This window comes from Bradysia coprophila, chromosome IV, assembly GCF_014529535.1.
Source record: "Bradysia coprophila strain Holo2 chromosome IV, BU_Bcop_v1, whole genome shotgun sequence".
NCBI lineage: Eukaryota > Metazoa > Arthropoda > Insecta > Diptera > Sciaridae > Bradysia > Bradysia coprophila.
Window position 1 is genome coordinate 11,398,119 of NC_050738.1, and position 25,690 is coordinate 11,423,808.

At 35.6% G+C, this 25,690-nt stretch overlaps 2 protein-coding genes across 5 annotated transcripts in view; both read right to left on the reverse strand.

The window, feature by feature from the left end:
• Positions 1-1,405: 1,405 nt before the first annotated feature.
• Positions 1,406-2,950, reverse strand: LOC119066240 (cyclopropane-fatty-acyl-phospholipid synthase-like). Its single transcript, XM_037168557.1, has 2 exons — positions 2,401-2,950; positions 1,406-2,239 (listed from the first exon to the last, which is right to left on the reverse strand). The coding sequence occupies exons 1-2, from the start codon at positions 2,891-2,893 to the stop codon at positions 1,452-1,454; spliced, it is 1,281 nt and encodes a 426-aa protein (XP_037024452.1). The 5' UTR covers positions 2,894-2,950; the 3' UTR covers positions 1,406-1,451.
• An 11,215-nt stretch (positions 2,951-14,165) lies between these two features.
• LOC119066241 (beta-1,4-glucuronyltransferase 1-like) overlaps positions 14,166-25,690 on the reverse strand; it is a 28,478-nt gene continuing 16,953 nt past the window's right edge. For all 4 annotated transcript variants that reach the window (XM_037168560.1, XM_037168558.1, XM_037168559.1 and 1 more), the window contains 7 exons: positions 17,566-18,063; positions 17,058-17,335; positions 16,822-17,001; positions 16,575-16,737; positions 16,067-16,508; positions 15,873-16,006; positions 14,166-15,810 (listed from right to left, as the gene is read on the reverse strand). In XM_037168560.1, the coding sequence (XP_037024455.1) occupies positions 15,613-15,810; positions 15,873-16,006; positions 16,067-16,508; positions 16,575-16,737; positions 16,822-17,001; positions 17,058-17,335; positions 17,566-17,817 (1,647 nt within the window). In that variant the 5' untranslated portion in view covers positions 17,818-18,063 and the 3' untranslated portion in view covers positions 14,166-15,612. The remainder of the gene's footprint in view (positions 15,811-15,872; positions 16,007-16,066; positions 16,509-16,574; positions 16,738-16,821; positions 17,002-17,057; positions 17,336-17,565; positions 18,064-25,690) is intronic.

The window sequence follows — 25,690 nt, forward strand, 5'->3', positions numbered from 1 at the left end:
GACCATCATTTGGTGTTAGAACGAAAATTAACACATATTTTGAGTTTTCTCGGACTAAGGTTACATCACCACAAACATTCAAATTTTTGCTGAACACTAACACATTTTAACACCAAACGATAGTCGTACTTTTTTGAAAAACGATGTGAGTCCAAAATTATCATCAAAATAAAAATAATTCTACCCCGAAATGTAGGCAACAAATTGATTAGAGAGATTCTTTTGAAAAACAGCCTGCCCAAATCGGACTCATTTTCTAGTGAATTTTTTGATACGTACCTAGATTATTGGTCCCTAGAAGCCAAAACCACTTTCGTCCAAGCTTGTGTGGCTAGTGAGAGGGGACCAAAAATCTAAAACATGCACTTTTCTTATGGAAATTTCTCGTAGGCCACGTGTACACATAGAAACTGATTCAATCAGAGAGCCAGTACGAGCTTTTATAATCACGAACAATGTACAAAATAGCAAAGTGTAAGGCGCATTAAATCTTCTTTTTATTTATTTATAAAACTGTATTCTGGTATCCATATTTTAAACGCAATTGTCACGCTCTCGCTGAAAACGGTTTTTACAATTTGCTGAAAACATTTTTGTTCCGCGTTACACTTTAGCCAGACACTCAAAATATATTATGATAAAAAGAGCTCTTACACCCGTCGTTCGTCCTTAAAATCATAAAATTACACTTCACTCTGCATAACACTTTCGAAATGCAAAAAGCTTTAAAAGTCTTTTCATTGCATTTTGCTCAATGTTATACTCCCATGCCTTCAATAACACTTTTAAGCTTCAACGATATGATAAAAGAAAAAGTAAAATGGGTTGGAGATGTTATTGTGTCCGTTATTACGCTTTTATTGAGCCAATATTTATTTAATTTCCTTTTACCTACAGTCGTTTCATCTACACTCGAGTGGTTTTTTCGTATACCTATTTACAAAATGTTATTTGTATTTATCTCAATGATGCTTACTTGAATCTTACCCATGGCTGTACCGGCGAGGAGCCCGAGCTTGGCTCACATACTGGCACCAATTTTCATACACCTTTTTTCCGCTGTAAAGTACAATCAATATCTTTCGTTTTCAGCAAAGATCACTGTTTTAGAATTGATATCAGATGGCGAGTTAATTTTTTTCGTACACAAAAAAATCTATTTTGTTAACAAAAAGTCATATTTTTATTTGTACGCAAAATACTTGTATCTTTACGAAACATTCCATATTATACAAAACAACACCTTTGAAGGTACTCATCAACCAGTTAAGAGTTTTCCAGTTCTTAAAATTTGAGGTGAAATTGGGATTTTTTATAAAAATTTCGAATTTTGCGCCGAAATATCACAAACTGGAAAACACTGGGGGTTGAAAACATTGATAAATGAGAAAGAGTTATAAAAAGTAAAACAAAATTCGTTTATTTAAAAACGATCAATTTTCTTCAAATTGTTAGCGAGCAGCTCTGTATTCCCGCCTAAGACCATCCTTACTCAAGACAATTTGCCAAAGTTGACATTTTCTTGATTTAAACAAAGCCCTTGCCATTGAAAGGTAGAAAATCCACATCCTATAGAATCTCTCGTCATACTGATGTTCAATTTGGGGCCATCCTTTTATGAAGTTCTCCCTCCACGCGTACAGTGTTTTCGCATAGTCAGGACCGAAATTATGCCAATCTTCGATGATAAATAAACCGTGTGTGGCCTTGGTGATGTCCTCAGGATTAGCTAAGTTTCCATTCGGGAAGATGTATTTGTTGCTAAATCTTTCCGATCTGGGAAAATTGAGATGATTCCTTCCAATCGAGTGCACCAAAAATATTCCATCATCCACCAGACAGCGACGAGCCAATGTGAAAAATTCACGATAGTTTCGGAAGCCGACGTGCTCCAGAATTCCAACGCTTACAATTCTATCGAACTTTTCGTTCACTTCACGATAATCCTGAAGTCGAATGTCGACTGGAAGACCTTCATTTATTTGTTTACCGTAGATAACTCCTTCCTTGGAAATTGTGACGCCAACGCACTCTACCCCATAGTTTTGGGCTAAATACTTGCAAAGTGTGCCCCACCCACAGCCAATGTCCAATACACGCATGCCTGGCTTAAGATCCAACTTTTTAGCTATCAATTCCATTTTATGAAGTTGAGCATCGTTCAAATTGTCAGCATTTTTCCAGTAGCCACATGTGTATTGCAGCCATGGATCCAACATCAGTTCATACAATTTATTTCCTGCAAATTGTTTTAAAAAAATCATAAATAAAATTTTTGAAGCCAAATGGTTCTCCTCCTCATCAGGATGAGAGTTGATTCACTTAGTCTCACTAAAAATTCACTGAATTTGATAGTTACATTTTTTTGTCAATGTATTCTCGAACATCAGGCACACTCACCCAAGTCATAATGAACGACACCCACTTGAAATGCTCTTTCTCTAGTTTGCAAATTGAAGGCGTATAGCTCGAGCCATTCAAAAAATTTATTCCAACCAACATAGTAACGTTTCAACAGGTTCCGCTCCAGAACTCTTACCGTTAATTCCGTCAAATCCTCCGGACTATCTGTATAATCCCATAGCTTATCCATGTAGCTTTCGCCAATGCCCAGCGAGCCTAGATTCGCCCATCTTAAGAACACTTGGTCGTCATGCACTTTCAAATGCACCAATTTGTCGTATCTAGTACATGCCGTCAGAACACGTTTGCTATCCTCTTCGTTCCACTTATCGCCAGGAAAATGAATCACTACACCTAATTTTTCAGTTATCCTGATCCAGGTCTGTTTCACGCTTTGCGTGAACAATTTTAGTAACTGATATTCCATCCACTTCATCGCCCGTATGAATCCGACGATGCATACGTACACAGCATATATTGGCCAAATCATTGCATTCACTTTTCTATTAATTTCAGGCTGCGAACTGTCCTATTCCACCTCACGTATGCAACTAAACTTTCCAAATAAAATCTAATGGCAATTCAATTTTTTTCGGGCGCAATGTCCATTGATGAAAACCCGTTTTGGGAAAAAATGATGTCGTTAGATAACCAAAAATAAGTAAAGAAAAAAACGTCGATGTATTTTTATACACTCTTTATGGTAAACAACCGCGAAGATGATCCATACAAAACATTGTAAAACGAAAATACAATACCGATAGTATCGGTCCGATAGATTATTATTAATAGCTGAAATATACTCAAAAACATAACGTACTAATAACTATTAGATGACGTCATTTTTCTCCAGGATACACTATGGGAGAATTTGTCGACATTGCCAATAATTCGATATTTCATAGTGCGAAAAACACATAGGTAATGTCGACATTACTTATCGTTTTTCAGTGAGGTAAAGTGGGTACTCGCACATGCAGATAAAATATAGTACACACCAGCTTTCAAATTGTTATTTTGGCATGTGGAATTGTAGCCCTTGTCTTCGGCTCGAGCTATAAACTTCCCACTGGCCAAAATAAAAATTTGGAAGCAGGTAGGTAATGTACTATTTTTGTTGAGATGGTTATGTCAACGTCTTTCAAAAGATCATGATTATGTTCAATAATATTGCGCATCAGTCAAACAGTATTCAACAACAAAAAAATCTCCACACACAAAATTTCATATAATAATAACCGCCATACAAGATTTAAACAGACAATTTAAATGAGCGATCTTCTCTTACACAAATCAAATAAATGTTCGAGTGTTTTTTTCTACCGAAGACCGTTTATATTATGCCTTTTGCATAATTATCGAAATTGCTGTTATGAGCATTATTTATTATTATTATTATTGTTGTTCGTATGAATATATATTCAAAAAGTTAGTTAACGTTAATGTTTCATTTACTTAATTCAAATCAAATTTGTTTATTTCGCGTAGGCCAAAATTGAAGGTAATGTCATTTTCAATAAATATTTCCATTTTTTTACGTTAAAGTTTGTTTACAGAGTTGCCTGATCTCTCGGATTTCCAATGATGATTTTACCGACTTCGATCATTCAATAAAATTCGATTTTTAATATTTTTCTAAAACATCCGAGTTTTATTCCACATAGATTTGATACCCGAGCGGTGTGTGATTAGTATTTTACATGCCTAGGGATAAAAAGACGAAAAGTAGAGTTTTCGTGTGAATAACACACCTAAATAAGACTTTTACTTTACTAGTGAGGTAATATGGCCATTCCCTCACTAGTGAAGACCCTTTCCCTCCCTCGTAAAGTAAAACGCCATACTTTACACGTGAAATAATTTGATATCTCGTATCACGATGAGTAAAAGTACCTCGGGCTGAAGCCCTCGGATACTTTTACTCATCTGAATACAAGATATCAAATTACTTCACTGGTATAGTAATGTACTATTTATGTTTATTCCGAGTTACGTAATATATATTACACACTTGTCACGAAGAAGTCGAGGCTTGCCGACAAGTATGTACTCTATTTTATCACATAAGCGAAAACGAGACAACAACATAGAGCTGAAGTGTAATTTTTGAATTATTCTTCTAGTTGAGTAATTTTGACATCCGAACGCAACGCGTATGTGATAATGGATTTTACATGCTTTGTTTTCCTAGGGACGAAAGTGGCTTATTACACACCTAGGAAAAACCAGAAAATTGGTTTCGGTTTCAAAAGCATCTATTAGTAATCGCCTTCGGCTCAGCATACAAACTTCACACTCTTCAAAACAACGATTTCCGCACAACTATGTAGTTTATTTTACCTTTTAAATCTGCCAAAAGTGATTTTTTTTTGCAGTGGATTTTCGTAGTACATACACGGTGCGGTTGAATGAATTTTAACTGAGCATTTCGATGCAATTTTGATGTTTTTGGATATTATTAGTCAGTTCGGAGCCCTGAACAACATTCCACAAAAATTTTTGATTTTCATCCGTACCGTTGGTGACATTGGTGCATAGCCCATCCTGTCTACAGTTTACTGAAATTCTAATAACAATTGTACAAAAATTTGGTATCCTAAGTGCAAGTTAAGCTGGTAGAGACACGCTAAAGTTGAAAAAACGTGATTATCAAACAATCATAGAGGCGTGGATACTTGAGGAATGAAGCTAACAAATAGTTCTAGCAGTAGAACGACATTTCCTTTTTGGAGATCTATGTAGTCCTCTATGGAGGCCGACAGTAGCTCAAAGTTTTTCCCTCATACTTGGTAAAATTTGTAGGTTCCAAAGGCACCTGAGACGCGCTTATTAAAAAATTTTGGAATTAAAATGGTTAATTCTGAAGTGCTGCAAGTTTCAGCCGTCCATCGACACCACACATGCAATGACTCATGTCAACAGTGCCGATATGTTAGATGAATAAGTGATATGTGTCCTTCTACAGCGAAATTTTGTGCATGATGATTCGCTGTAGAAGGACACATTTCACTTATTCATCCACCTTATCGGCAATGTTGACATGAGTCATTGCATGTGTGGTGTCGACAGCTGAGACTTCCAGCATTTTAGAATTAACCATTTTAATTACAAAAAATTTTATTGTGCGTCTCAGGTGGCTTTGAAACCTGCAAATTTTACCAAATATGAGGGAAACATTTTGAGCTACTGTCAGCCTCTATGTAGTTGGTCTCAAAAATAAATTTTTGGTCATTGGTAGAGGTATTTATTATCGGGAAGAAATAAAAGCGATAAATCTAAAATAAGAATTGATCACTTGAAAATAAAAATGATTGCAGGAAAATAAGAATGTGATCACAACCAGTTTTTCAAATATAACACTACGAAATAAGATTCTATCAACCTAAAATAAGAAGTGATCACAAGTAGTACCTACCACCCGCTAAATCAAATGTGATCACTAAAAATAAAGAATTTGATCACTAAAAGTAAAGAATTTGATCACTAAAAGTCCGAACGAATACACATAAAAAGCGTTTTAACACGCCGAGCGATCCGGCCCATTGCCCCGGAGCGTAGCGGAGGGCCGCAATGCGAGCCGGGCGCCGGAACGGTGTTGGTAACTTAGGAGTTAATTTTTTTTCTCTCGCATCGTCTAATAATTAGTCTGTGTAATTCATTGCACATAAAAAGCGTTTTAACACGCCGAGCGATCCGGCCCATTGCCCCGTAGCGAAGCGGAGGGCCGCAATGCGAGCCGGGCGCCGGAACGGTGTTGGTAACTTAGGTGTTAATTTTTTTTTTTCTTGCATCGTCTAATAATCAAACAGAATAATAGATAGCATATCCTTATTTCTTGCAATCAAATTTTTTATTTTGCACGATCATTTCTTTATTTTTTGTAATCAAATTCGTATAATTGTAGATCATTTCTTATTTCGAGACGATCATATGTTAGTGGTAAAATTGCATATATTTAGTGATCAAATTCTTATTTTTTGGTGATCAAATTCTATTTTTATTGCTATCATAAAAAAATTGTGATCATTTCTCTTTTTCTAGTGATCATTTCCTATTTTCTTGTGATCATTTCTTATTAAATAGCTATCACTTTAATTACATGCCTTTATTATCTTCATTCCTCAAGTATCCACGCCTCTATGATTGTTTGAAAATCGCGTTTTTTCAACTTTAGCGTGTCTCTACCAGCTTCACTAGCACTTAGGGTACCAAATTTTTGTACAATTGTTATTAGAATTTCAGGCACAACCAGTTATTAACCACTCATTCTGTAGACAGGATGGGCTATGCACCAATGTCACCGACGTTACGGATGAAAATCAAAACATTTTTGTGGAACCTTGTTCAGTGCTCCGAACTGACTAATAATATGCAAAAACATCAAAAGTTAAAATTCATTCAACCGCACCGTGAGCATGTAAAATCCATTAAAAGCTCGGATGAATATGAAAAGTCTCGGCTTCGCCTCGGATCAACAAAATTCACACGAAAACTCTTCTTTTCAACTTGTTATCGCTTGTTAATGTCCCAATTGTCCCACTTTTTACCAGCGAGTTCCATCGGTACCATACTTTTCAAAATTTTGGATGGGATGACTAGCCGATTATTTGAAGAATTCGCTATTTCACTCTTATAAAAATCGTCAAATCTACTTAAAAATTCCTTTACAAAATCTGAAAGATTTATAGAAAACCCTTGAAACTTAAAGAAGATGCTTACTGCTCGATAAAAAACTGAAAATCGTCAGAGAATTACTTTTGGAAAATTCTTTGTCATTCAAATTTACAATTATCCGCTCTTTGAACCAGACTATTTCACGTAAACTACTTGACTTTTCGTTATGGTTTCACCAGCACATCTCAGATGTTTGTTGATGCTATGTCTAAAGATATTTTTATCGTATTATAAGTTAACAGCACTGAATATAAACGCCACCCTTCCTCGTTAGTTCTATAATGTACTGTTCTTAGCGTAGCATCGAATTTATTCGTCTCAATTCTGGTTTTTCCTTTGTATAAGTAAATTTGAAATAATAAATTTATAAATAAGTAATTGATCATTGACTAAATTCATATCCTAAAAGTCCTTTTTCGTTCGATATTGTCTCTTCTTCTTTCTATTTTATATATTCGGCAACAAAAAAAAAATAAATAACAATGTCGGGACACATAACGGGAAGACGACGGTATATATAAAATTGAAAAGCGAAGGACATTATATTCACAACACGAGTAAGGAAAAGGAAAATCACTTCAAAATGGAAAATAAATAATGTATAAAGACATTGTGATGATAAGCTACGTTAAAGTATAATATGAGTGAATCTTCAAGATTTTTTTTTTCATTCTTCTTCTCATCTTTTTTTTTAAATAAAATGTTTAATAATCTTTGTCTTTGTCATTGATAAAATGTTACACTAGAAATAATAGAGTTATGAGACCTAGAGCACATAACATATACGATACCACATGAATAGCAGCGCATTGAGATACCCTACTGAAATATGTAAAAGCTTTTTTTTTCGGAGAATTTTTGTCCTTGCTGGATCCACATTGAGTTTCTGATGTATACGAGCGTATAGAGTGTGTACATACTGTACCTATATACGCTTGTGAAAACCATTTTCTTTAAACGACTTTGACATTTTCTATAGCGGATATTGATGAATTATTTATTTTTTATTGTCACAGCTATCCATTTTTGGGCAAGGTTTTTCTTTCCCAAGTTGAGGTAGCAAAATATGTGGTAGGCGTAATGTGCTTCGATATTTCATTAATTGTGTTGCGTATGTTGTGATTGAATATGATCAACGGTTCTCGAAAGACATGGGTAGAGATTGCGCGACCGTTCTTTTTGTTACGTAATTGAAACAAAAAATATTCTGTGCATTATGTTTACTTGAATTGAATTGAACTATTATGAAAAAAAAAACTTTTAACACTTTTACCAGGTTTTGTGTATTCATCTTTATTCATTACAAATACCAGGTTTGAAAGAAAACGAGCAAAAAGTTGCCTTAATATCATTTGTTAACCACAACTACGAAAGCAAAGCGATATACTGTGCCAAGTCCAGTCTTATATAGCAGAAAGTTTGCTCTAACTGATGAAGTAAAAGATTTTTAGATCCGCTGCTAATACATAGAAACGATGTACCAGCATCGATAATATTTTGTTGATATATTCTCGCCGTTTGCCATCTATAATATATATTATGCACCTGTTGCCAAGATTGGTATTTTGACGTGTAGGACATTATTGCCATAGCCGAAGGCGTGGGCCATAATGCCTATACGTCAAAATAACAGTCTGGCAATAGGTGCATATCATATTTTATCTGTCGAGAACAGATATATCGAGATAAACAAAAACTCCCTAGAGGGATAAGCTCGAGATTATCGTTCTAGACAGATAATAGTACATTACTGCTATAAGGCTGTATATAAGAGACGTGTACGTATACGAGCGCTTGCGCGAAGGCAGTAGGCAAACATCTCTTTTTCTAGAGATATAATTTTGCTCGCAAAACCTTTAGCTCTCTAGGGTAAATTTGTTTACTCTTATGTACGTCGTGTATATAGAGCACAATACACACAAACCGTATGCGATAATAGTAGATTATTCACCTCTGTCCACATGTTTATTTAGACACTTGGGGAGTTATTGCATGAGCCGAAGGCGAATGTTATAACCCCAAGTGTCTAAATAAACATTTGGACAGAGGTGAATACGCTATTTTATCTACCGACGGCGAAATAATAGCACTTTTTCACTGCTATTATTTCACCTAGGTAGATAAAATATTTTATCTGTCTAGAACGATAATCTCGAGCTTATCCCTCTAGGGAGTTTTTGTTTATCTCGATATATCTGTTCTCGACAGATAAAATATGGTATGCACCTATTGCCAGACTGTTATTTTGACGTGTAGGCATTATGACCCACGCCTTCGGCTAGGGCAATAATGTCCTACACGTCAAAATACCAATCTTGGCAACAGGTGCATAATATATAGTACTTGCATGTTGCATATTAACCTGTCATCAGTTATCGATAACGACGACAAAAATAATGACAAGCTCTAGGCAATATGGTCCTTTATATAGTAAAATACATGTTAAAAAAATAGTAGTACAAGATTTGAAATCAACAGATTAAAAATACTTTGATCGATGGAAGTAATAGACCCGATAATAATAATGGTCATCTGTAACAGATAGGATTTGCTAACGAATTCTTACACTTAGTTTTCCCTGGACTTTATTCTATCAAGTTTATTCATATTATCCATTTACTGATCAGAACAGTCTTCGTAAGTTCGATTTTCTTAAATGTTGGATTTTTATTGGTTAAGAAATGAGAGAGAGAGAGAGACGAATTTCAACCAATTGAAATCAAATCCTTCATTGTGTTCTTTTACGGCTAACATATTTCAGTGGAAATCAGACTTAAGAGGTCGACCAGATTTTAAACATTTATTTACCAATCAGTTACAATAAACCTAGCTGATAAAATCATATTAAAACTAGAACTAGCGCGTCTATACGAGTGCGCTGGAACGTTAATGCTCGAGTTATAAATTTCGATAATTTTAGACAGCACATCAAACACGAAAAAAATGCATGAATTGGAGCGTCTTCTTGCCAGCGATTCCAGACCTAATGTTGAACATCTGACAGAATACGGTGGTAGGCTGTACTCAGCATCGCGTTTAACCGTTATACTTAACGCATATAGTACAAATTGCTTTTGAACCGATTCAATTTTGTCACTATGGACACCGTAAATCGGATTCCAAATCACAGAAGCGTATTCGAGATGAGAACGCACATGAGTATTGTAAATACTTGTGAGAGCTTTCACATTGCGAAATTCGCAGCAGATTCTTTTCAAAAATCCAAGCGTCGAATATGATTTTGAAACGATTCTGGCGATGTGACTGTTGAGTTTTTCGTCTAGTATTACGCCGAGGTCTCGCACTTCACTGACTCTTGTAATGACTGCACCATCGATGGACCAGTCGACCAGTCGCTACATGTTGACGAAATTTTATTTTTGATAGTGGTTCCGGCGAATTTGGTTCAAGACCACTCCAGGTAAATACAAACCAATGCTCACAAAAATAGGTGCGACTTTTGGAAATCGATTTTCAAAAGAATCCTCGAAAGAATAATGCAAAACACAAGTGATTTTGATAGAAAAAGGTATATTTACTCATCATCGATGTTTCATAAATGTATTTTGTAATTGCTACTACATACTTTGTATAAAAGTATACCATTAAGTCATGCTTTTCATAATATTTTCATTTTCTTTTCAATTTTTTTTCTTCTTTAAATTAACGTAATAGCAGTTTTCATTTTCTTTGTTCTCTTTACTTATATTTTTGCCCATTGAATCAATGGGGAGTTTTGTTTTAGAAACATTAAATTTGATTTTGGAATCTATTTTCATTTAGTGAATTTATTATTTCTTAGCTGCAATCGCTCGTGCAGCATTCTTTTATTAAAAAAATATCTAGACGAGACAAATCTTCAGAGAAGGTTTTCTATTCGAAGCGACGATCAAAATTTTCAGTACAAAATTCCGGTTCAGATTTTCCAACGTCACTTCTTATTGAACTGTCTTACTCGTCCATTAAGTGACCATAACACTATTAGATTAATTTCCAAAGCATTTCGCGAGTCGTTAATCATTTAGACATTGTTATTTTGACCGGTGGGATTACATCCCTTACCTTTGGTGGCAGTCAGCAAACTTCTCGCTTGTCAAAATTAAAATGTCTAAACAGAGGCGAACTCTGTATCTTTACATTCTGTAACTAACATTCTGTATTGAAACTGTAATTGTAGCATCATCGCCTAGAAAAACTTATCTCGCCTGATTCGATCGTGCAAAAATTTGTTCTACATCGCAATCAATTATAACCTCTTCAAACCGCCAAATGCAATCGGCTCTACGCTCATACAGATATGTTTCAGTTTCACATTCATTTTTGAAATGAATCAACAACATCGTTACTTTTAGAGGACGTTTTTGACGGTGTTGTAGAGAAATTTTCGCTCGAAACATTCTTTTGAAATGTTTAAAATGTTTGATTTGCTGATTAAAATTGCGCTGCTCACCGATTGATGCACCATTTCGGCTATCGAAACGGCTCTTTTGTTTTTGTTTATTATTTTGCTGCTAATAGTTTTTCATGAGTTTTATTTCCCGTAAGGCACTTTCGAAATATTTTCTGTTTTATTGCAAGCATTTTATGCTTGAGAAATTGCAAACAAAATGATGAAATGAAGTGAACAAGAAAAGCAACATTTTGGAAAATTAAGCAAAAATCAAATTCAATGTAAAATCAAAAATTCATTCAGCCCACGAAGGCTATAAATACGTTCTCATGACCATATAAAATAGAGATTTCAATTAAATCAGAATCCGATACGAGTCTGAGAAGATAACAGTAAAATCCCCATCATAATATCAGTTTAGCGATTCTGCATACATAAGTGGAGTTAACAAACAGTCAAACAAAGCTAATGTTGCTGGTAAATGATATGAAGCTCTATGAGTAGTAAATTACATAAATTTTCTTTCTCTTCTTTTCGGTACAATATGTTTAAAATGCTACAATTAGTATAATGCCTTTTATACTCAGCGCATCAGTTTACTGTAATTAAACCTGTTGAGTGGTTGAGAGGTGTTTTCAAATGCAGCTTTGGACACACATATTATCCTCATCCTACCGCATTGCTTTCATTTAAAAAATATTTCTTTCTTTTACACACAAACTATGTACATCGTATTGAAATGGGAGGAAACAACCGCGTATGTGTCGTATTATAGTCAATCGAATTGAAAATTAATTTTTGGTGTCAGCGTCCGGTAAAGTGCGTTTTACGTCACGCTTTGTGACTGTGAAAAAACGCTTACTGGACGCTGACATGTAAAAAATAACACGTACCTGCCAGAAAAAATGCTTGCTCACTCTAAAATCTCCCCCTGGTTAGTAAGCAAATTTCCCCGCATACTATTACATGCTCCGAAAAGCGTTCATTTCATCTGTGGAGCATTTTTTCGGTGCCTTCAGCATGTGAATGTTGAAAAGTTAAGTTTTTGTGCAAAGTTTGTTGAACCGAGGCGATACCGAGGTCAACAATCGCACGAAAACATGACTTTCCATTTTTTTTTTATCCCGAGTTTTGTAATGGGTTTCGTATGTTTTTGAAAGTTAAACCAATCTTCTTGTCCTTCCTAGGTGTGTAATAAGCTACTTTCGACCTTGGGAAAAACAAAAGCAAGTAAAATATGTAACTCGGACGAAAAATGAAAAATGACGTTTTCGCGTGATTATTAACCTCGGCTTCGCTTCGGATCAACATACTTCACACAAAAACTCGACTTTTCTTATTTCCCGTCCTTGTGACGTAAATATCTATGAGATGATAATACTCAACAGTTATAAAGGGTGTGCTTCAAATTTCAATTCATAATTTTTATGCATTTGAGCTGAATGATCGACCAGTAGTATGACCATGGTTGGTTGTTTAATCTCATTTCGGTTTTTATATCAGATCAATCATTTTAGTTAAACTTAGTACTTAATCTGACACATTTGATTTTCTTTTTACTTTTAACAAATCTTAATTCTAATGAATATTTTAAAGTGATTTTTTCCTCTTATCACTTGAACATATGTTTCTTGTTTTTCGCTTAAATCTAAGTTTTTTTTTCTCAAAATTATCGTACAGAACTTCAGACTTTGAAGAAGGATAAAAAAAACAGAGTCCAACAATTGGTGATGATTCTAAACTAAAATCATTAAATTTTCGGAAACAAACAACTCCGGCAACAAATTTTTTGTTTGTTTGTTTTTGTGTGAAGCAAATATGCAAAACATTATTAGGTAAAGAGTTGGTCTGGAAGCCAAATTATACGACGAGTTTGAGATAGAATAGAAAGTTGAAGGAACAAAAACGAACTCAACTACAGATTGTTGTGTTGTTGCATATATAGAGCTTAATATTACACAGTAATCCTTCCTTTGTTTTTCGTTACCTAAGCTTATAGGATCGTAGATTCTTTCTTTATAATTAATATTATTTAATGACAACAATTATCACTTAAAATAAACAAATTTTTTCTCTTATTTTGACTACTTAATGTAGACATGGCTATAACGAATTTTGTTTTGATCAATTTACTTTTTGCTCTTTTATTCTTCTCTTCACTTTTTTAAAGTCTTCGAGATGTGACAGAGATTTAATTAAAAAAAAAAAAAAAGTTTTGCCACAAAGGTTTTGAACCCTAAAATATTATAGTAAACAACTTCGAAAATTGCCGTTCAAATGTCGAGGTTTTGAGACGAGGTTTCTGTAGTGTGTTGACTAATTATGCCGACTCATGCCGATTCAGAATTGAAATTAATTTTTACATTTGTGTCGAAAATCGTACTTTTCATGTTTCAAGGACTTCTTTCGACGGCCTTAGCTTGTTTAATGCATTACATGTGAAAAGTCTCGTTTTCGTGTGTTTTTTGACCGGTTGTAATAGTCATTCAAATAACAAGTGATACAAATTCGAAAAGTCCAGTTTTTGCGTGAATTTTATTGATCGGAGACGAGGCCGAAGTCAATAAGCGTCACGAAAACGCAGGGCCTGTCATTGGTAAATTTATTTAACAAATTTATTGAAATTTACCAAGATTTACCGAAAATTTACCGAAATTTACAAGAAATTACCGAATTTATGTTTTGATAAATTCTGGTAAATTTCAGTAAATTCGAACTTTTTCCTTTTGTCATTTTGACAGTTTTGTACATTTTACATGTTAAGGCAGGCAGCCATGTAATTTGATGAAAAGAACGGTCTTTTGCCGGCAAGCATGTAACTAACAATTTATCTCGTCCGGATAGTTAAAAATAAATGCTTTGAAAGGAAAATAATGATCGATGGCTTAAATTTCGGAATTCGAATTTTGCGCCAGCATCGGTATTCCACTTGACAAGTGTCTAACACTGAATTTTCTTCGGATGTCAGTCGAGTGTTGATATCAGTTGATACAGTAAAATCTTCACAGTTTGAAAGTGCAAAAGATACGCTAAGCAGAAGTTTCTCTTCGCTTAATTTTTCAATTTCAATTTACATAGGGTCAGATCTGCTGGGTCGAAGAACCAGCATTCGATTCTACATTGAACGAACAAAATTTCACCCAAAATGTGAAACAAGACGCAAGTCAGGTTGTCAAGAAAAGCTCTTTATGCTGTTGACAGACCCGCGGGAGCGTTAAATTGCTAAAATTTAAATTCTACAAATTTCTAAATAATTCACGATTCTAAGCAAACGCTAATGCTCAGGACTGGTCTGGTTGCACATGATGGGTAAGTCATTTTTATCTGAAACTGACTAAGTCTATCGGAGTTCATATGACCGGAGACCAAAGATTCGTCAGTTCAGTTTCGGAAAATCTGATCTGCTTTTCAATAGACATTTTGTACCGCTCAGTATGCAGTATAGTCTGTATGCTCGATACAAACTATCTTTTGCATAAGGTTGCAAAATGTGGCGATCCATTTTCGAAAATGGCATTCAAACTGATTCGAATTCCTTTCATCTTACTATGTGTGAAAATCAAGCCTTTCGAATATCACGGTGTCTTTATCCGTGTAATTATGTTCTGTTCACTATTGCTGGAGAGACATGTGAATTAATTGCTTAACGAGACACAAACTTTTCTGAAAGTCTGAAAAGTTCGAATTTTAAGGAAATTAGATGTGACGTACAGATTGACGATTCAATAAATCTAAAACTGGGCTATCGCAAGTACTCAAACTAAATTAACATTGTTTACTTCCCTGATGTGATGAGCGTAGATTCTATGTTACCCCCCAACCTGAGGATTATTTTACGCCTTTGAGTTCTGTTGCCACAGAACGACACTAACTATTTAACGGCAAAGAATATTGGTCAGTCTGAAGCTAATTCTCCGTTTTTGCTTTTAGAGACACAAACCAGCCGTTACCACTCGATGGATGGCTAGTCTGTTGGCAAGATCCTATATATCGTATTTCAATACACCACACATTCACCCACCATTCTCATAGCACATTCGAATATAAATTATTGGCAGAGAAATGAAGAGTGTGAAAAGTAATAAGCAGCAACTATGGATCCGGAATATCCTTTCATCAACAGAAAAGGATATTCAGTGCCATTACTATACAGCGCAACCCTTCCGCACTCCGTACATGACTTGCAATTCCGGATAAATGATTTTCTTTATCAATTGATTTGTTTTGGCCGCCAGCATGGCTCGTTTCGTATCTTTCTTTAACACTTTGATGCCCGGCTTATGTACTAAAAATGCATTATCTAAAATTTGAAATTCATAGTCGAGAGCACACAAGGCGTATCCCTGGAAAATGGAGAAATGGCGTCAAGTTTTGGTGCGCGAATCGAATAATTTGATCAACTAACCTGAGTCATTTTATCACTCTTACCCTCCCAACTCAGCCGTTCATCGTAATGTGGATCCGCATGCGTTCCGATGTAAATGGGTTCCCAATGAACAAAGTAACCGGTTCTCTTACCAATATGAAAGATGCCCAGTTCTGGAAAAAGATTTTCGGTGTGTTAAACCAATCGAAGAATTCTCGCTAGAAATTCCATACCATCAGTTTCATTAGCAGCCATCCATTCCTTTGACTTTGGCACACCGTGACAACTGGAACAAACCCGCTTATGAAACGGTATGGCTTTTCCTTTCTTCAACAGTTCCTGCAACTCGGTCTTGTCCCTAGGAACCTGTGACGCACTGTCCACTTCAAATATGGACAATGGAAACACCTTCGGATTCTTTCGCTGTAACGGCGGATCGTTACGTGCTATCATTTCTAAAAATCGTTTGACTAGACCCGGATTCGGATACAATTCGATATCGCTAGCTAAGATAAAATGCGTCATTGCCGCATCACGTGCAATGTTACGGCCCACATTCACTGGGTACAGCAGTTTTTTCTGCGTTTTGTACAACTGGGCCGACGTTATATTCACAAATGGTGACGGCAGCGAACAGTTGTATGGTTGGTCCAATACTTTATTGAATTTCGGCACCTGTGGGAGTGAACAGTTCGTTAAAATTAATCTTGAATCGTATGTAGACGAGGACTGAAAGCTTACAAATTTCGGTATGTGTTTGCTGCTAAAGTAAATATGAAATGTGGTGAATTGTCGAACCAATTGGCCGTTAGGTGCACAGTCTCTTAAATATTTAATGGCTTTAATGGTCGGAACGAAATCGGTTCCCGGTGCATGTAACCCTATGCTAACAGGAGCATTCCATCTGTAAACAATTGGAAAATCCAGTTTGAGTTTCAAGCATGTTACATCGGTCCGATTTAAGACCTTCAGAACCTTCAGCTGTTACCTTTCTAGCAATGGAATTAAATTGTCCAAAAATGTGTAATCCGCATGTGTTGTGTACGTTATTGTTTCAAAACAGCGTAGTTCGTCGTGATCTGCTCGTATGTAATTCTTTAGCACCCAGAAATCACCACGTTGTATGGTTTCAGGTTGATAGCCTTTGTTATGGCATTCAATCAGTAATCTGGAATAAGATTTGCGGTTAAACTACGCTCATTCATTTTCATCGCTGTCACATACTTAAGTCTTGTCTCGAGGTCCTTCTCTTCATTTTGCATCGTGAAACCTTCGTTCGTGCTGGTATTCACCAAATTGACATCTTGATACACTACATCGCCAGCACCGCCGGACTTCGGTTGCTGTTGCGGTTGTTGTTGAATTGGTGGTTGTTCTGTTGGCAATTCGAATCGAGAATCTTCTAGGTTCTCGTTTGCTTCACGCACTTGATCCGGCTGTTGATCGCCCGATATAGCATTCCACTGAGGTGGAGGTGGTTCTTTTTGTGGAAGTAAATTGACCTACCGAAATCGACGGTTGAATTAATATTCCGGTCGTAAAACATCAGAAAATGAATGAAATATAATCCAAAGAAACGAAAAGTAGTGAAAACTATACAAAAAAAAAAAATCTAAATTGTAAACCACTCGACAACTGATTGAGTAAGCACAAGCAATTTCAGATCGTCATTATCTGCTTATTTCAGAAATCGTGGTCTCTGAACAATTTTTACAACTGAAACGAAACTCACCTGCAATGCATCATTAGCTGCTTCTTGATAGACAATCTGTGCTGCTTGTTGCGGCTGTTGTTGTTGTTGTTGCTGCTGCTGCTGCTGTTGTTGATGAGACTGTGGCTTTATATTGTATTCATCTTGCATAACAAACGATGGTCCAATGGAAACATTACCATTTCCAATAATAACATGACTGCAAATATATAACAGGACAGCTATGTTGATGAGAATGCTGCACCGAAGTAGCCAATTTCTTCGCGTTATCATTTTGATTATTTAATACCGAAATCTAATTATACGTTCGTATCATTAACAATTGAACAGTTTGTTAGCCGGTTTTCGTTTTTTTTCTTTTCTTTTCTTCTAATTTATTGAGAAGAACACATTCAACTCTGTAATGTGTCGCACAATTCACATATAAAGTGGAAACGTTGATTTTTGTTACTGTTCACGCAATCGACGTTTTCCGTTGTTTAAGTACATTGAGATTCGGGTTGATAAAAATTGCAGCACCTGTAAGAGAAAGAGCAAGTTCGTGTAAGTTTTTTCAGTGAAATTGACGAATTCAGTTCAATTAACACTTCTTTTCAGTATAGGCTTAAGATTAAGGAATTGTGGAAGATTTGTAATAGTGCAGGGGTTGTAGTCAGTAAGAATTCATAGCACTTTACGATTTATTACTCTCATAGGCTCATAACTTTCGATGAATTGCAAACATATCGAAAGCTTCTAACTTGAGAAATGGCGACTCTGGAAAATTTGAAAGAATTGTGGTCATAGATAGATAGATTAGAGTTCTGGGAGGCTTTTACATTGTGAAGTATGAACATTTATTTATCACAGTTCTAAAATTACAAAAAATTAAACAAAAGTTTAATTAAATATCCAAAGCCAAAAACAGATTTATGACCAGAGTGGTTAACTATTCAATAGATCCTTCGTCCAGAAAATGTAATGGCTAAATTCCACGATTAAACTTCCTTAACGGACACTCGTTGACAATGTGTAACGTGGTTTGGTCAGTTGCAACACAATCGCGCATTGTTGAATCCGCCAAGTACCATTTGAACAAAAAATGGGCACAGTTTCCATGACCGCACGTATGCGGCTCAACCGAGACCAGGATTTGCGCTGGATGTCGAACATATTTGGGAATAACTTTCCAAAAATTCTCTAAAGTTCTCAACAAATTTTCTTCGTATTTCTCAATCCATTCAATTAACGTGAACCCTGGGAAAGGGAAAAGCGTTAGCTTTGTTTGCGAACTTATTTTCTGTTTTAGCATTTCATAAGGACGCAACGTTTGATCTACACTGTTTCGTCTATCAACAATAAATTTTCTGCAACTTTGTTTTATTTTCTCGGCGTTTCTCCCAAAGTGAGGTTGCGAAGGTGGATCGTTTTTCGGTTCTTCAGTAAACGAGAAAGTTTCGGGGTCGGGATTTGTTTTAATAAACGTTGAAACAGATTTGTTGTTTTGATTCAGTTAAATGCAATGTAGGGGCCAAAATTGGCGTTTAATAAAAACGGTAAAGATCACAGAAATTGTGTCTTACATTTATTGCCTCGACCCTCAGTCCCCACACCCCACACCTGTCTTGTGTCACGAAGCCGGAAATATAGTGTTTACCACTGGAATATCATAGTGGTGCTGAAGAGGGTTTTTTTTGGCAATCAGCCTTATATCTGGGAGCTGCTTGAAGGACGTCACAATCAACGTTGACTGTGAAAACTGATTTGGTTTCACAGTCAAGCAATTTCAGTTTGATTTTTCTTCGGTTGTTAGATGAAAAAGTTGTAGAAAGTGTGTTTTCTTATATTGCTGTACGTCTGATGCAATTGGCATAATTTCGCTACGTGGTTCCTAATGAACTCAGAGAATGATTTGAAATTTTGATTGTCAGTGGACTGTGTTTTTTTGGGATTTTCACAGCAGTCTCTCCGATTTTTCACCATTTACTCGTCCTAGGACAAAAAGCTTCCTTAACGATCTTTCGCAATACCAGTTCAAAAAGAAAGTTTCGTTTATGCTGTATCGTGTAACGGTTATAGGGGAAACGTCTCAAGATGGTTAGCCCACTCTAACCTTTGACCTATTCTTTGTCCCATTGGAGGGAAGAGTATTGACTCTGTTATGCTTATGATTGATTTATGTTTCGATTTTAGATTAATTTTGATAGGAATTTCAGCGCAGTGGTTTCAATGTTTTGTCCTACCCATTCCCTCTCTGTCAACCTAGACTTAAATATGCTCCCATGCTTCAGAAGTTGAATAAAAGTGACAGAAAAAGAGAATGGTTTTTTGTTGATCTTTAATAAAATGTCGGCTAACGTATGCCTTCTGCCGGATTATTGGTTCATGCATTTGCCATCTAATGATGGCATATCCTCATCTTTATAATACCAGAAGATGCGCAACATGAGATTGGTGTAAAATGAATAATCCCTTAGGATTGGTCCTTTGAATTGTTAATGCATTCAGGAGCTACGCGATTCAAGTACTTAGTTTACTTTATCGGAAATAAAATCTATTCGTGCAGTGGTTCGTAATCGCTCCAACTACTCGCCTTATTTCCGATCTCGTAGCCTGAAATTGTGGTCATAGAAACGAGTGTACGACATGGTTTTTCCATAAAAGAGAGTCCCCTATTTACCAACCGGTGCGGGTATTTAATGCATGTTGAGACAAAAGTGCAAATCTCTAGATACATCAAGTATATAATTAACCCAGTTTACAAAATACGCGAAAAAAATTACACGAAGACGACAATAGACCAATTTATCAGTCTTGTTTGAAATCCGTCCAATAGTGATAGAAGAATGCTTGAAACGGTTTTGCCGGTGACAAAAGTAATTACTTTTTTTTTCCTCCAGCATAGTTTCGAATTCCATTTGTTCGCCTCTGCATGTAGTAGAATTGTGATTATTTTTTTTTCGCACATTTAAAATGATTTGAACGTACGAAAAATGTCTTACACCTTCTTCAATGGAGGAAAAAAGTAATTCTAATGTCAATGAACTATCCAACGAACAGGAAAAGATAAAATGTGATGAAGTTTTTAACTTGATGTAAATGTACTTTTGAATGACTAGGTACAAAAAAATTTTAAATTACAAATTGCATGAAGAGAAAAAAAAATTACCAACAGAAATTGCGAACCAACAACATTGTATGTACATACGACTCTGTGTCATGAAATTCTATTTGCTATTTAGAATGTAAAATTAATTTCACCATTTTATACATTGCGATTATTTAAAATGTGTAACACCGCTATCAACAATGCTTGACGACATAATAATTAAAAATGATAATTTTTAGGTAGTTAAAATGCTGTCCTGCTTCTATATCACGAGATTATTTTTTTTATCCACAATTTTTAACACAAACAACGAGGGACGGACCGACCATGAAACCCAAAGCTTCGCTTCGAAATGTTACATCAGATCGTAATTTATGTACGATAAGACCTCAACGTGAAATCAAATTGAACAAAAAATAATTTCCTACTTTTGTCCATACAAAAAAAGTAATTATTTCGACACGAAATAACTAAAGGTGATGTACAGAGCCATTAGTCAAAAATGGTGTGTGTTGGCTGTTGGTGTTTTGTTGTTTGTAAACAACCTAATCGTTAATGTCGATGATGATTATCAACAAAAAAGAACGTTCAATGTGATTACCGCCATTGTACAGATCAAAGTTCATTGTTAGTTAAATGTTTCATCATACGGGTGACGGATATCTAATTCGACCAATTTTTATGATTCATCAGCAAAATTTAAATGTTTGATCATTTTTATATCAATACGAAACCACCACAATATACTAGGATGGTGAATAATGAAAAGCTTTCGATAAAGAAATTGATGCTCCCTATTGTACGTAGAACAATAGAAGTCAGATTATTTTCTCTACAGAATAGATCCATCAATTGACACTCGCTTCAATTTGCAGACTTATTCTTCAGAAACACGGTACACAGACTGTTATCTTCACAACATTTTGTTCCTTTAAATACGAAAATATAAGGGGTCTGGGTGATCTCCTTTAGCCCTCCGTAAATCTCTAATCTAAAATGAATATGGCTTTGGCTTATGAATGTGTCTATCATGTTAGTATAAATTAGACACATTCATGAAGTCTCTTAACTTTCAATATGGAAAATTAGACCGGAGCTCTCGTTTTTTGATTAAGTTTTGTAAAATGTTCACGGAAAGCTTGAACCAGTTAAATTTAACTGATCTGTCAAAAATCCATTAATGATAAAAAAACACCTAAAATAGGTCCAGGTTAAATTTTTGTGTAATTAAAGTGGAAGCAAATTAAAATGATCGACTATGAGTGTATCCAGATTTGAAAGCCAGTATAGTCTTACATACCGCCCATTTGAACTGTTTATATGGCATTTGTTAGGTTTATTATCTGTAAACAGTTCCAATGCACACGCATAAGCTCGACCTCGAAGTAAAAACGTGCGCGCGCAAGCTCAATACACCGAAAACACATTGTGAATGTTATACAAATTGATTGAAAGCTTGTTATTTAGGTCTATACTCGTTTTCAAATCACGATACGCTAAAAATCTTCATAATCGATCATTTTAATTTACCCTGCCTTTACTCACATTATTACGTGTGACCCACAGATTAGGTAAAATTACCTGGTCAGAAATTACTCTCTTCCTTATCCATTCTATCCCATCCTAAGCATATAACACAACATCATTTGAAAATTACTTTCAACTAACCCATGCGGACCACCTCACCTGTAGTAATAACCGTTTTCAATATTTGTCTTTTGTGCGGATGCTCATTTTCGTTTATCTCTTTGACGTTCCGGAGCTGTATTGGTTCCAAATTGTTTTCAATGTTGTCAACAGAATAAACTTCGATTACCGCTTCATGGAACAGGATAAATACAAAGTCACCTCTATTGTGCGATGATTAAAAACGTGGAGCGAATAGAGCGTATGGAACAAATGAACGTATCTACATCCTATGAATAAAGGTCTGAGGTTCAATCTCAAATGTTTCTAAGCGCATTTCTACTTTAAAGAGAACATCTGTTTGCACTAAAACGAAAGCATCGTTTTCTGACTCACGTAATTAAAAACAGTTGTTTTTTGCACTAGATATGAGATTGTTAAGACCAAAGAGGTGTGAACACACCCGTTTCATTCATCAAAGAAGATTTTTTGTAATTCAGTTTGGATGCTCGCAATGTTTGGATGCTAGAAAGTTCGCAATTCAATTTGGAATTACCATCTCGGTTGACACACGAAAAGTACGTATTTCGTAACCAAATTACGAAAAACATTCTGCTAAAGCCTTCAACCTAAATCTCAGCACGAAAAAGTGACAATTTCGCCACTGAATAGCGACAGTACATATTCAATGAATTACGAAGGTAATTGATACCAGCAAGTCGAAATCATTAAATATTCTTCTCTGTTGTCCTGGCACCATTGTAATCGGTGCAGTAATTTATTTACCACCGTCAGCTAACATTTTGTAAAACAGCAAAACTCGTTAATTTTATATGTTCAGCTACAACTAACTTCGTATTTCGTTCTCTTTTTTTTGCATAAACAGAGATCGAACTGTGTTAATCATCGACAGTAACAATGGTGTGTTCATTTAAGTTTACACATGTGTTCAAGATTAAAAAAAAAAATCTTTTGGCTTTTAACGCTGTGTAGTGTGTGTATACCAACAATTTTCGTATTGTAGGTAATTAACCTTATGATCATGATCATGACCATAACTATGAGAAAACAACGTCCGCATAATGATTTATAGAAAATGGGCTTTATTCGTACGTATGATAAACGAATTATGAAGCCTCTAACACCGGAAGTTTATGTCAATCAAGTAGCGTCTGAGTAGTGATAAAGAATGCAAAAATTACAAAAACATTACCAACTCCTGCGATTTCCATAAATCACAACTGCATAATGCTATAATGGAAGTTATAGCTGAGGATTTAATACAGAAACTGAATAATCATTTTCACAGAAAAAAAAGTCTGTGTTGGAATTCGATGCCAGTGGCGTAATAAGTAGCACATTTTTGTTGTGCTCTTCATTGTCGCTAATTTTGTATTATTTCTTCGAAAATTAAACTGTGAGATATACATTGGGAATGCAATTAGCAATCTAATTAACACGACGGACGTTGGTTAAAAGTGGTTATGTTTAAAGGAAGAAGTGTATCTGAACGACTTCTACACCGTTTAAGAAGTGAAATCGGATTGTTTCTGTTTAATGTTATCAGTCCGTAGCTATCGGAACACTTACCGTTTAAATACCTTTTTAACTAATTAAGGATAAAATAGGAAAATAGAGCTGATGATTTTGCTCGTGGCTACCAATACTCAATTGTGAAATTGTCTGGATTGGATATCTACAAAATGCTTAAATAGCACAGCAGCAAAATTGGATTTGTCTCAAAGATTTGTCAATTTAAAATAAAAAATCTCACAAGGGTAAAATGGCTTTTTTCGTAGTGATATAATTTTCTAATTTAGAAAAAAAGAAAAGAAATTGCTTAGATGATTCTATCTCTAACATGATTGAACATAGCGTTTTTTTAAACTTTAAAATTGGTTACAAAAGTGAAGTTACAAAAACTCGTAAATTTCATCTAACTTTTTCCCATGGGGCATGGCCCATTATCGAAAACGCACAGATTATTTTTTTGAAAAAAATATGACTTAGATCTCGGATCCCCGATTTTCTCGCACAACAAGCGACCAAGCTCATGAAGAAATCTATTTCCACTTTCGCACCATGGTCCCATCGTTTCAACCAGGGACTAAACTAAGGAACATCGCAGGTGGGAATTTTCAGGTGGGAAAAACATGAGACAAAACATCCAAATCGCATACAAAAATTATGTTTTGTCTCACGTTTTTAGCGTGCGCGCTATTTGAATGACCCCTAAGAATTACTCGAGTTATGGAGTTTTTCAAACATTTTCAATCATACTTTTATCATGTCATGGACATTTTGAGTGATTTTTCGAATAAGACCCAGGAGAGGGATTACGGCATCAGTTCTCTTTTCTCAATTCTATCAAAACTCTACTGTTAGAGACAAAGCCAATGTCAACCGAAAAATAATTAATTTTTTACTGGACGGACTGATCAGTTTTTCAATCGGCCCTATATCGGCCTGGCGATAAGAGTCTGACGAATCGATTAAATGACAGCAAACGTTTTTTTTTTAAATTCTTATCGCCAAGCATATAGCTGCGATATAGGGCCGATTAAAAAATTGATTACTGTGCCAGAGTCCTGAGATCATGGGCTTTACGATGGCATTTTATTTGACTATTATCCATTGAGTAAAAAATTAATTATTTTTCTGTTGACATTGGCCTTGTTGCTGCGACATCTTTCAGTGAAGTAGTGAATCGTTATCTATCAGTAGAGTTTTGATAGAATTGAGAAAAGAGAACTGATTCCGCAATCCCTCGCCAGACTTACGGTCATGATATTACTTTGGCATAAAAAATTGTTACTTTGGCGCCCAAGATTTCGTTTTAAGGCGCCCCGTTGAAAAGTTTCCCACATGCACAGAAATCCTTATTTTAGTCCCTGGTTTCAACTGCCACAGGAACAAAAACGAAAATCTGTTCAGTAACCTGTGCGTATAGACGGATTTTCGAGCGAGCAGAATTTTCAGCGATAATACCACATTCTCTCGACGACTGATGAAGGTAATAAGGTGCGAAGGTGTCGGAACAAGTCGCGTCCCAGGTTAAACATTGACCGTTCTTCCACGGAACCAAAGTAATTCCGTCTACTCGTTTATTATCGGTGCGGAACATATCATTTCATTACTGCTGTGCAATGAAATATCAAAGGTTTGAGACTTACGCTGTGACTTGATTTTTATATCGGGAAAATGGAGTTTTTCATTCCTGATAGCAAAGCATTTTTAGTTCATTGAGCGCCACCTAATTGTATAGAAAAGGCGTTTTCGGTCGCCGATCACTGAAAATAGCTAACTGCCATAAATTGTCTTCACTCCGAATCCTGCTGTGAAAAGCGTGAAACAATACTTGTGTCTGAACCGTCTGAACTCAAGGAATTCGCTTATACAAATTGAAAGGTTAAGGAATTGTTGCTCTTGGGA